General features: G+C 46.3%; 1 protein-coding gene across 1 annotated transcript in view; it reads left to right on the plus strand.

The window, feature by feature from the left end:
• Positions 1-12,068, plus strand: part of TNFRSF8 (TNF receptor superfamily member 8) — a 72,112-nt gene that overhangs the window by 32,710 nt on the left and 27,334 nt on the right. The window contains exons 4-8 of the mRNA XM_020902415.2: positions 2,039-2,188; positions 5,284-5,377; positions 5,746-5,903; positions 7,662-7,778; positions 10,621-10,773. Coding sequence (XP_020758074.2) covers positions 2,039-2,188; positions 5,284-5,377; positions 5,746-5,903; positions 7,662-7,778; positions 10,621-10,773 — 672 coding nt within the window. The remainder of the gene's footprint in view (positions 1-2,038; positions 2,189-5,283; positions 5,378-5,745; positions 5,904-7,661; positions 7,779-10,620; positions 10,774-12,068) is intronic.

The raw sequence follows: 12,068 nt of genomic DNA on the forward strand, positions 1-12,068 counted from the left end.
TCCCTTCCTCCCCCCAGGGCTGATCAGCTCACCTCACCTGAGTGTCCTTGGGGAGATGCTTGGCTTCTTAGCTCTGTGGCATGAATGGATGAGGAGTGCAGGGTGAGGGACCTAGCTGGGTGCTGCTGCTGCCCTCCTTGTCAGATTCCCTCCCTAATGCCCTGGCCATTCACCCACTTGGAGACAAGCACCATGGCCTCTTCCAGCATAATCCCCTTGGGTATATTTTGGGCTATGGTCTCCTTTTTCCATCGAACCCCATCTGCCTTCCTTGTTCCAGGAAGGCCTCATCATTTCTGGTTGACCCAGGATGCCCCTTCTTGTTTTCTCAGGGATATTTGCATTTATTATTTTTTTAGAAGATAAAACTCATCATTTAAAGTATACAGTGCTGTGGTTTTATATTCACAATGTCTATCTATTTCCAGAACATTCCCTCCCCCCAGAGAATTCCTTTGTGATAACCATAAATGGATTATATCTTTTCAAAATTGTGAATCACTATGTTGTATCCCTGAAACATATAATATTGTACATCAGCTTTATCTCAATAAAAAAAAAAAGAAACCCCTTAGCTCCTAATTCTCCCCCCACTTCCATCCCCTGGCAATCACTAATCAAGTCTCTGTCTCGATGGATTTGCCTACTCTAGACATTCTGTGTAAATGGAATCATGCGGTTTGTGGCTTTTAGTGTCTAGCTTCTTTCACTTTATGTAGTGTTTTCAAGGTTTATCAATTTGTAGTGTGTATCAGTACATCATTCCTTTTTTATGACTGAATAATATTTTATTATATGGCTATAGCACATTTTGTTTATCTGTTTATCAATTGATGAATATCGGGTTGTTTCTACTTCTTGGCTAGTATGAATAATGTTAGTATGAACATTCACCAACAAGTTTTTGTATGGACATATGTTTTCAGTTGTCTTTGGTATGTATCTAGGAGTAGAATTGCCAGATCATATGGTAAATCTATATTTAACTTTTTGAGGAATTGCCAGACTCCTTTCCACAGCTCTGTCCTACTTTATATTCCCACTAGCCTTCTAAAAGCATTCCAGTTTCTCCACATCCTCACCCACTATTGTCACTGTCTGACATTTATATTCTGTCATCCTAGTGGATCCAGTGTGGTCCGTCATTGTGGTTTTGGTTTATGACTAATGGATGGATCTGATGACTCATGATATTGAGCATTTTTTCACGAGCTTTCTGGCCACTTGTATATCTTCTTGAAGAAAGGTATTCTTTTGCCCGTTGAAAAAAATTTAGTAGACTTTTTTTCTTTTGTAGTTTTCAATTTATAGGAAAAACTGAGCAGGAAGTAAAAAGATTTCCCACTACTCCCCAGTGTTATTAACATCTTGCATTAGTGTGGTACCTTGTTACAACTGATGCACCAATGTTGGTGCATTATTAACTGAAGTTCATAGTTTACATTAACTGAAGTTCATAGTTTACATTAAGGTTCACTCTTTGCATTGTAGATTCTAGTTTTTTACAAACTTATAATGTCATCTATCCTTGGTTGCAGTAGCATACAGAATAGTTTCACTGCCCTAAAAATCCTTGGTGCTCTGCCCATTCATCTTCCCCTCCCCCACCCCTACCAAACACTGGCAACCACTGATCTTTTTACTGTCTCCCTAGTTTTGTGTTTCCCAAATGTCATGTAGTTAGAATCACAGTAGGTAGCCTTTCCATTTGGCTGCTTTCACTTCGAAATAGACATGTAATATCCCACCCTGTCTTTTTTGCCCATTTTAATATTGGGACATTCATTTATTTTTAATATCATTTTTGTGATCTCCAGGGATGTGGGCTAGGAGGTGGAGGCTGCCTCATGGACCCTATCTGCCTTCTTGCCCTCATCTCAGGAACAGTCTGGAAGGAAGAGCGGAGCATGCCAGCTGCCCTGCCCAGCAGAAGACCACAGCAGTGTCCTCCCTCGTGGCTGGACTGTCCGAGGGGGCTTTCTGGGTCCCTTCCCTCACCCTCTTTGAGTCCGCAGTGACCTTTCTCTGTGTCCCGTAGACCTCGTGGAGAAGAAGCCCTGCTCAAGGAACTCCTCCCGCATCTGTGAGTGCCGGGCCGGCATGTTCTGTGGCACATCAGTCGTCAACTCCTGTGCCCGCTGCATCCCCCATTCTGTCTGCCCAGCAGGGATGGTTGTCAGGTTGCAGGGTGAGTATCCCCACCGCCCAGGACCACGATCTGTGCTGATGAGTATCTGTGGGTGAGTATCCCCACCACACCCCGACCTCCCACCTCCTCCTTCCTGCTGGACAGATGACATCTCCTATCATGATGATGCCGAGGGTACACCCAGGGGCCCCTGAGGTCCCTTCCCTGCACCTCAGGTCCCAGGCTCAGAAAGAGTTCCAGGCATTGCCCTGGCTGGAGGAGGTCTTGGGTTGGCTTGAGGCTCGGGGCAGAAATCCTCTGATACTTGATAAGCAAGAAAGAAACCTGACGTTTCTGTCCTGGCGTTTCCCAGAAGATTAGAGCTGGTTTCTCCGTTTTGGTCCATGGATGTGCCCTGCTTCTCCCTCTACCAGGCCTTCACACATGCTGTTCCCTCTTTCTGGGACACCCTTCCTTCCCTGTTCACCCACTGAACTCAACTCTGCCTTCAGCTGTCTGTCCAGACATCACCTCCTGACTTCTCACAGACCACGTCTCCTTCCCAACATGGATGTGAACACTGGCCTCTGTCTCAGTGTGGTCAGCGCGTGTCTCCCTCTCTCCCAGTAGCTTCGCGAGGGCCAGGACCATGCCCAGCACATTCACAGTCATCTCCCCACGAGGCGAGGTATCTGCTTTTCAGAGATGTCTATTGACTGATGTGACCAGGAGATCAGAGCTGGGAATGGACGGGTGGAGTTCAAATCTGGTTGGATTCGCCCTGCTCATTCAGAACCCTCAATAGACGGATCCTCAGAAGCCTGCTACCTGCAGGCAGGCGAGGTGCCTGTATGCATGCTAAGTCACTGCAGTCCTGTCCGACTCTGTGCGACCCTGTGGACCGTAGCCTCCCAGGCTCCTCTGTCCAAGGGATTCTTCAGGCAAGAATACTGGAGTGAGGAGCTGTTCCCTTCTCCAGGGGATCTTCCCGGACCAGAGATTGAACCTGCATCTCTCTCCTGTGTCTTCTTCAATGGCATCTAGTGCCACCTGGGAAAGGGCTCTGAACTAGGCATCAGATACCTGGGATTTTGTACAGCTTTGCATCTGTGGGGTGTGTTCCCAGCCCTCTCTGGGCCTCAGTCTCACCTTCTGTAAAAGAGGAAGTGTAACTTTTCTTGCTTAGAAGCTCTTTATTCTCTAAGAAAAGCTGCTTTGAGTTCTGTTGCGGCTGCCTGCGGACCAGCTCTGGCTCTCTCGCTGGCATTCCTGCATCTGCCACACGGTGGCGCCAGAGGCCTCTCTTTCTGGCCCCTCCAGGCCAGCTGCCCAAAGCTGTACCGTTGGCCATCTTTGGTTGCTGAGCACTTAAAATGTGGTCAGTCACTTGAGATGGGCTGTCAGTATAGAATATGCGCTGGATTTCAAAAACTTAGTACACAGAAAGTATACATTTCATTTTTCTTATGTTGATTTTTGTTGTCCAGTCTCTCAGTCGTGTCGGACTCTTTGTGACCACATAGCCTGCAGCACGCCAGGCTTCCCTCTCCTTCACTGCCTCCTGGAGTTTGCTCAAACACATGTCCATTGTGTCGATGATGCCATCCAACCACATCATCTGCCCTCTTCTCCTGCCCTCAGTCTTTCCCAGCATCAAAGTCTTTTCCAATGAGTTGGCTCCTCACATCGGGTGGCCAAAGTATTGGAGCTTCAGCATCAGTCCTTCTAATGAATATTCAGGGTTGATTTCCTTTAGGATTAACTGGTTTATGTTGATTATCTGTTGGCATAATTTGTGTCCGATTCTTTGTTACCCTTTGAACTGAAGCCCTCCAGGCTCCTCTCTCCCTGGGATTTTTCAAGCAAGAATACTGGAACAGGTTGCCATTTCCTCCTCCAGGGGATCTTCTTAAGCCAGGGATCAAGCCTGCATCTCCTGTATTGGCAGGCAGATTCTTTATCTGTCGAGCCTTCAGGAAAGTTCATATTTTAGATATATGGGGTTAAATGTATTGCTTAATTTCACTTGTTTCTTCTTTACTATCCAAAATTTGGCTACTAGAAAATTTAAAATGGTGACTTGTGATCCACATATTTTATTGGATAGCACTGCTTGAAAAGTACTCCAACCTTAGGTTGCCAAACCCTGGCTTGATTCCTCTGTGAGAGTTCCCACCGAACAACTCTCAGGGCCTCAGTCTCTCCAGCTACAAAATGGAAAGTAATTTCTGCCTCAGATGGAGCTTATAGCTAAGTCTTACCCTAAGACTTTGCATCGACTTTCTCCTCTGAAATTTTCCAGACTCCATAAGGCTGCATTAGCCCCATTTTACAAGTAAGGAAATTGAGGTTCAGAGATGGCAGGTAATTGCTTAAGACCACAGAGCAGGGAATATCTAATCTAACGTTTGAACCTTATGCTCAAGTCTTGTCACCCCACCACAGTGCAGGTAGATGAGATGAGTCAGCCTCACTCATAGCCACTTCCACCAAAACTTTCAAACACAGGTCCACTTGATTCAAAGCACTATGTTTTCTTCTCCACTCTGCTTCCACCCAGTATTCTTCAGAACTCTTCATTTGCAAGTCACAAATTATCTGGTTCATGTAATTGAAAATTTTCTTTGTAGAACTTCAGGTATGACTGGATCCAGGAGCTCTGTCTTTTCTCCATCTCTCATCTCTATCCCGCTGTGTGTTGTTTTTCCTGTAAAATATCTACCAGCAGCTCCAGACTTGCTTCCTACTCAACCCCAGTGGAAAATCTGCTTCTCCTTCCCATATTCTCAACAACAAAAACAAAACCCTGAAGTTGCATCTCATAGACATGGCTTGCATCATGTGCCCACCCCTGAGCCAGCCCATCATGGCCACAGGAATGGGATGGATTGATTGGTCCAGCCTGTCCCATGGCAATTCCTGGAAGTGGGAGTGGGGTGGTCAGTCAGTCCCAGCTCCTTACCACAGACACAGATTGGGAGGTGTAATTCTCCAGGGAAAGCTGGGCTACTTTACCCCAAAGGGGAACGGATGCTGGGCAGGTACAGAGATCAGATGGCCACTGTGTTTCCCTGGGTTGTGGTGGTAAAAGGTCTACTCCTGGAGTCTCTGGCTCCTCAACACCAAAGCTGAAGGCATCTCTGTCCTCCCTGCAGGCACAGCACAGAGGGACACCGTCTGTGAGCCGGCTTCCCAAGGGGCCAGCCCCAACTGCAGCGCCAGCCTGCAGGACTGCAAGGGCCCCACCAGGTGACTCTCAGCCCCCCACTATCCAGCTGACCCTACTGTGGGGCTGTCCCACCTGATGGGAGACCCAGGGCATTGTGGGCTGGGGATGTGGGTGGGGGTCAGTCCAGGGGGTCAGGAATCCAGGGGGCCTCTCTGCTGAGCAGAAAGGTCATTGAGGCCCTACTGTGTGCTCAGCCTGCCCTGGGCACACAGGAGACCCAGAAGGACAAGAAAATACAGCTCTTGCTCCCAGGATCTGACAGAGGGCCTGCCAGAATCTATGGGCACAGTCTGGGGGCCTCTTCTCTATAGAAATGGGTATCCCTGAGCACAGATTCCCCCTGCACCATCAGAAGAATTGCCAGTCCCATCTCTGGCTTCCTTCCCAGTGGCGCCATCTCCCAGGCCAAGCCCGCCATGACCTCCCCAGCAAGCCCTGGTGCCAGGACCATGCTTCTTGGAGGGGACATCCCCCTCACCCCAGAAGATGCTTCTAAAATGACTCCCAACTCCAGCTCCTTCATGGGGAAGCTCGATCCAGATCCAGGTAAGCTCTCCAGAGGACCCAGGGGCTGTCTCCAGGGCAATAGTGTCTGATGGGTGGGGTACTGTGTGTGGGGTGGTCAGGGCAAATGGTCACTGAGCCAGTATGGGGAGAATAGGATCTCAAGGCCTTCTGGGACTGAGACCTTCAAGGGCCGGAGTAGAGAATGGAAGGACTCATTTGTTTCCTGGTTTGGGTACCAGACACTGAGGCATGCTGGAGCAGTGGAAGAGGCCCATCTCTGCAGATATCAATATGATGCCCACCTCTGGTTCCTATGGCAACAGATTAGGGTCCCCATTCTCTCCTGTTTATTACCCAATAGTCTTCCATTGTACATGAATGTATGAGAATATTACACTTTGTTTAACAAACAAAAGTTTTTGGATATTTGGGTTGTTTCTCCTTTTTGACTGTAGTGAATAATGAAAAACAAGTCTTTGGTGAATGTATGTTTTCATTTCCCTTTGTTTTTTTGAATTGATCTCTAGGGCTTCTTATAATTCTGGGTTTGAGCCCTTTGTCTTATAGTTGTGTTTAAAATATCTTCTCCCACCCTGTGGCTTGCCTTCTCATTCTCTTTATGGTGTCTTTTGAAGAGGTGTTTTTAATTTCAGTGTAGTCAAATTGATCCATCTTTTCCTTTCTAACTAGTGCTTTTCATGTTCTGTTCTACAAGGCTTTTCCTCCACTGAGGTCTCAACAACATCCTACATTTATTTCCTAAGGTCATTACTGTTTTGCCTTTGTTTAAAGTGTCCCTATGAATATCCAGTTGAATCCACACCATTTATCAAATAAATTGTCCTTTCCTCACTGTTTTACATGCCATCTTTGTTGTAAATCAAGGGTCCATATATGTATGGGTAGGATTATCTGTTTTATATATAGTCATGTGTGTATGTTAATCCCAACGGCCTAATTTATCCCTCTCCCCATTTGGGCCTTCTTTAAATTCTCCCAATAATGTTTTATTATGATCTGTGCAGAGATATTTACATCTTTCTGTTAGATTTTTATGTCTTTGGTATTTCTGGTGATAATATAAATGATATCTTTTTCAATACTTCACGTGCTAATATTTTTATTGTTAGTACTAGTTTGAACTGTGTGAAATGCCAATATTTGATTATTTCTGTCCTATCTAAACAGCAATTTCATGTAGTTCAGTGCAAATATATAGACATTCAACTGATTTTCATATAGTGACATTATATCCAACTATCTTGCTAAAATCACTTATTCCTTCTAATAATGTATCTACAAATTCTTATGATGGTCTGTGCAGTCCATGGTATCATCTCTCCATAAGTGCTTGATGTCTTCCTTTCTAACCTTGCTCGTTTTGTTTCTTTTTCTTGCCTTATTGCATTGCCTATGATCTATGGGACCAAACTGAATAGAAGTTGTGATGGTAGGCATCCTTGTATCCTTGTTGAACTCAAAGAGAGAGTGGCTACCAAAGTTTTGAGTAGGGAAGGGACAGAGCAATGAGACTGGAGAGAGGGCTCTGGCAAAGGGGAGGGACCAGAAGCAGGAGGGTCATTTCGGAGGCAGTCAGCACTCTTTTCCTGTGTGGCGTTAGACACATTCCTTCCCTCTCTGAGCCTGAGGGTGCCCTCTGAAGGACTAATTGACATGTGCAGAGTTTGGGAGCTGGTCATGGAGCTGGGTGGCCTTCAGTGATGGGGGTGGGATAGGGTGAGGGTGAGGCCTCTGCCAACGTGACCTGGCCTGCAGCTTCTTTCTTTCTTTTCCCAGGGCTGACCTTGCAGCCCCCGTGCCCTCAGGGATCTGCTGACTGCAGGAAGGAGTGTAACCACGACTACTACCTGGACAGGGATGGTCGCTGCAAGGCCTGTGTGACATGTTCAGGAGGTAAGGGCCATGTCTCTCCTCCTGGGGCCTCTTCCAGAGAGCAGGGATGGTCTTGGAGGGAGAGGCCAAGAATCTGGGGGTTGGAGCCCTGAGTTGGGTCTTGGATGCTCAGTCCTCAGGAGCCTGGTTCACCTCACTGGCACTTTTTGAGCAATCGGCTTCCAGTGACTTCCACTGACGATCGTGGGTTTTGATAGCCGTGACCCTCTTCCAGAGAGTTTCCATTCACTCGCTCTGTCTTGCAAGGAAGCATTTGTTAATCAGCTACCCGTTTCAAGCTTGTCTCATTATTTTTTGTACCTATCCTATGATGCCTGTATTGAGATTGTCCCCATTTTACAGAAGAGGAAACTGAGGCTTGGGGAAGTCAGGGGACTTCCAGGGCCACAAGCCCTCGCAAATGGCAGGGCCAGAATTTTGAACCTAGGGCATCTGCTACCAGGCTCTGGGCTCATCACTCCCTCCACCGCCTCTTAGAGCACCACTGTGCAAGCACTTAGATACTGACTGCTGATGTTCTCCCTGCGGCCCGCTGCCCGAAGCACCACCAGCTGCCCTGTGAAGTCCGAGCAGCTGCCCAGGTCCCAGACTGCCATGGCTGTAGCCCCAGCCCACTCACAGCCTCCACCACCAGGGGGAGGTGTGATTCTCTCTCTGCAGCAACATGGACTGGAGTCAGGGGAGGCCATGTGGGGGAAAGGACATTCTGTTTGTGGTCATTGGAGGTTACTGTTCTGGTTACTAAGGCCACAGAGTAAATTTTCTCAAATCTGAGTGGCAAAAAGCAAACCATTCATTGTAGTCATGGAGTCTGTGGGTCAGAATTCAGTCCTGACGCTGGAGGGCCAGCTGGTGTCTGCTGCATGAGGTCTGAGGTTTCAGCTGGAAAACCTGAAGGCTGGGAGCCGGAATCATCTGCACCTTCATTCACGGGTCTGGGGTCGATGCCCTAAGATCCTTTCCATGTCAGCTGCTATTTGGGCTTCCTCAAGTCCTGGCTGCTGAACCCAAAGATGAGTTGGTAGTAGGATAGAAACCATACTCATTTTTATGACCCAGCTTCAGAAGTTACTCAGAAGGTAAAGAATCTGCCTGCAATGCAGGAGACCCGGGTTTGATCTCTGGGTTGGGAAGATCCCCCAGAGAAGAGAATGGCAACCCACTCCAGTATTCTTGCCTAGAGAATCCCACGGACAGAGAAGCCTGGCTGGCTAGAGTCCATGGGGTTGCAAAGAGTCAGACACAGCTGAGCAACTAACACACCTTCAGAAATTACATGACATAACTTCCACTGCATTCTGCCTCTGAAGGCAGGGGGACAGGTTCCCCCTGGAGTCATGGAAGGGAAAAAAAGTCGAGTTTTTAGATGAGTAAGTGGCCAAGCTCTGGAAGAGCAGAGAGACTGAGAGCTATTGCTGTGGCCATTCCTGGAAAAAATATAATCTATCCCAGCTGCTGTGTCAGATGAGGAAATAAAGAGATGGCTCTGGGCCCCAGAATTCCTTCAAGTTGCATAAATGAAGCCCTGCGAGGCTGTGGAGTAGAGCCCAAGTGCCTAGGGTCAAATCTTGGCTCTACGCTTGGGAGCTTATAAACTCAAGAAAGTTTCTTAACCTCTCTGGGGCTGTTTCTCATCGGTAAAACGGGCATTATAACAGACCTTTTTCAGAGAGGTGTTCTGAGAGTTAAATAGATTAAACTGAGTTAATCTGGATAGAGTGCTAGAAACACTGCCTCAAACAGGCTTAGCTATGTTAATATAATATTATAATTAATGATGCAGTCTTTTGTCTTTATCATGCAGAGGCTTCTAAGCCTCTAAGTATCCCACCAATGTCTTTATTGGGCAAATTGCATTTATCTAATCTGCTGATATAGTCCTCTATTTTCACCCATTAATAAAGCATGCAGAATATCCCTACACATATATAACTGCATTATTACACTTTTTATTTTATAAAACCACTAACAATTTCTTTTTATTTTGGAGAAAACCCCACTTTTCATCATTAGAATTTTCAAACATCCTCAGAAGTAGAGAGAATCAGAAGTGTTATGAACTATCACCCAAGTTTAAAGAATTATCAAGTCATGGCCAGTCTTGGTTCATCTTTACCCATGCTCACTCATCCCTAATCTTTGAATTATTTTCTTTAAAAAAATTTTTTGGAGGATTTTTCTTTTAATAGCTTTACTATTACAGATAGTAATAGTAAATTGCTAGATGTAGATACATACAATAAATACAGTTGACGTACTAGATACAGATAGATACAGTTGACATACAATAAAAGTCACATGTTTAAAGTATGCAGTTTGATAAGTCTTGAGACATGTGTGTGGCTGTGAAACCATCACCACAATCAAGATAATGAACTGTCTGTCCACCTCTCAAAAGATTCCTTAAGCTCCTTACCGTCCCTCCCACCATTCCCTGCCCCTACTCCCATTCCCAGGCATTTGGTATGCTGTCACTATGACAGAGTTTGCATTTTCTGGCTTTTCCTATAAACAGAATCAGAGTATAGACTCATTTTTCTTGTTTTTGGCTGTACTGAATGGCCTGAAGGATCTTAGTTCCCCGACCAGGGATCGAACCTGTGCCCCTTGCAGTGGAAGCAGAGTCCTAACCATTGGACTGCCAGGGAAGTCCCTACATACACCTTTTTTGTCCGACTTCTTTCATTGGGCATAGTTACTTTCTGCACCAAAAAGATCTGCTCAACAGCATAATCAAATAAGCATGCGTTCCTGGGCAAATACATCTCTGCCCTCCAGGGGTTCTCTGGATCCCTGCCCTCTTCATTCCAGTCCTTCCTCAAGACCCTTCTCTGTCCTCCAGATGGCCTCGTGGAGAAGACGCCTTGCACATGGAACTCCTCCCGCGTCTGTGAGTGTCAGCCTGGCATGTTCTGTGCCACGCCAGTGACCAATTCCTGTGCCCGCTGTGTCACCCGCCCCAACTGCCCACCAGGGACAGTCACCAAGCTCCAGGGTAAGCAGGTCACAGCCCAACCAAGGGGCTGAGCTCTGGGTCCCTACAGCTGTACCGCTCCCCTCCTCCAACCAGCAAAGGACCTTCATTCCTAGCTATTAACTAGGCCAGATTTGGGCTGTGGTTTCTCTTCAAATAGTTAGATCCAGGAAATGATAAAAAAAAAGAATCCAAACTTGGCATTTTGGCAAGAGTTTCTAATGATTGTTTTAAATTATTTAAAAGTTTTGTTATTCTTCTCCTTGAAAGTATTGGGCTGGTAAAGTCTTGACTTGCTTACAAGGTTGTTTTATTGACTCAAGATAGATCCATATAAAGCTTATGAGGAAGCTTCCAATTCATATGGTGGACATTTGCCAGAGTGGAAAAAAAAGTATAAACCCTTGACAGCAGACAAAATAACAAACAAAAAAGAGTTCATCAGCAGATGAGAGAGTTCAACAACTTTTAAGAAAGTTGAAAACAGATGGCAGGGTGGTAACAAATGGAACCCAAGTAGAGGAAAACTCACCCCAGAATTCACTCCTTGAGGCTGGCAGAAAAGTGAGAGGTAACCTGCTCATAAGACCCCCAGGGAGGCTCTGGGCTCAGACCAGGTAAGTAAAATGAAGAATGGGGGTGAAGCAGAGAATTAGAAAGTGCAGTAAGCTGCAACTTCATCTCCAACATAAAAATTAAAAATGTGTAACATTCTGCCTGCAATGTTCAGGTTCAAGAACAGGTTCAGTTCTTGGGTCGGGAAGATCCCCTGCAGAAGGAAATGGCAACCAACTCCAGTGTTCTTGCCTGGAGAATTCCATGGACAGAGGACCCTGGCAGGCTACAATCCATGGCGTCGCAAGAGGTGGATATGACTAAACCATCAACAATGCAAAACCAACCAACCAAAGTGCAATCTAAAAAATAAAACAGATGAATATAACAACAATGACAAAACATGCAGCAATGATACACCATGAGTTCTGGCCAGTCTGAGAGATGGTGCCTGAGTTTTTATATCCTGGTGAAAATGATCAAATTTTTGTCTAACGACATTGAAGGACTATCTAGGGGTAACTAGGTATTGGCCATTCTGGTGCAAAGCCCTCTTTGCTTGTGTCTTTGGAAGTACACCCTGTCAGTAGGCTATTCCTGCCCAGTCACCCTGAGTGAAAGCCTTCCAGCTCACACTCCCCACCCATGATCCCAGAGTTCCCTCCTGGGATCTCTGCAGGCCTCCTGCTGAGAGAAGAGACCCATGGTGAAAAGGACATACTAATAGCACAGTAGAAGAAACCCCACCTGCTGCTGGAATA

The sequence above is a fragment of the Odocoileus virginianus genome, chromosome 11, assembly GCF_023699985.2.
Source record: "Odocoileus virginianus isolate 20LAN1187 ecotype Illinois chromosome 11, Ovbor_1.2, whole genome shotgun sequence".
NCBI classification, from domain to species: Eukaryota; Metazoa; Chordata; class Mammalia; order Artiodactyla; family Cervidae; genus Odocoileus; species Odocoileus virginianus.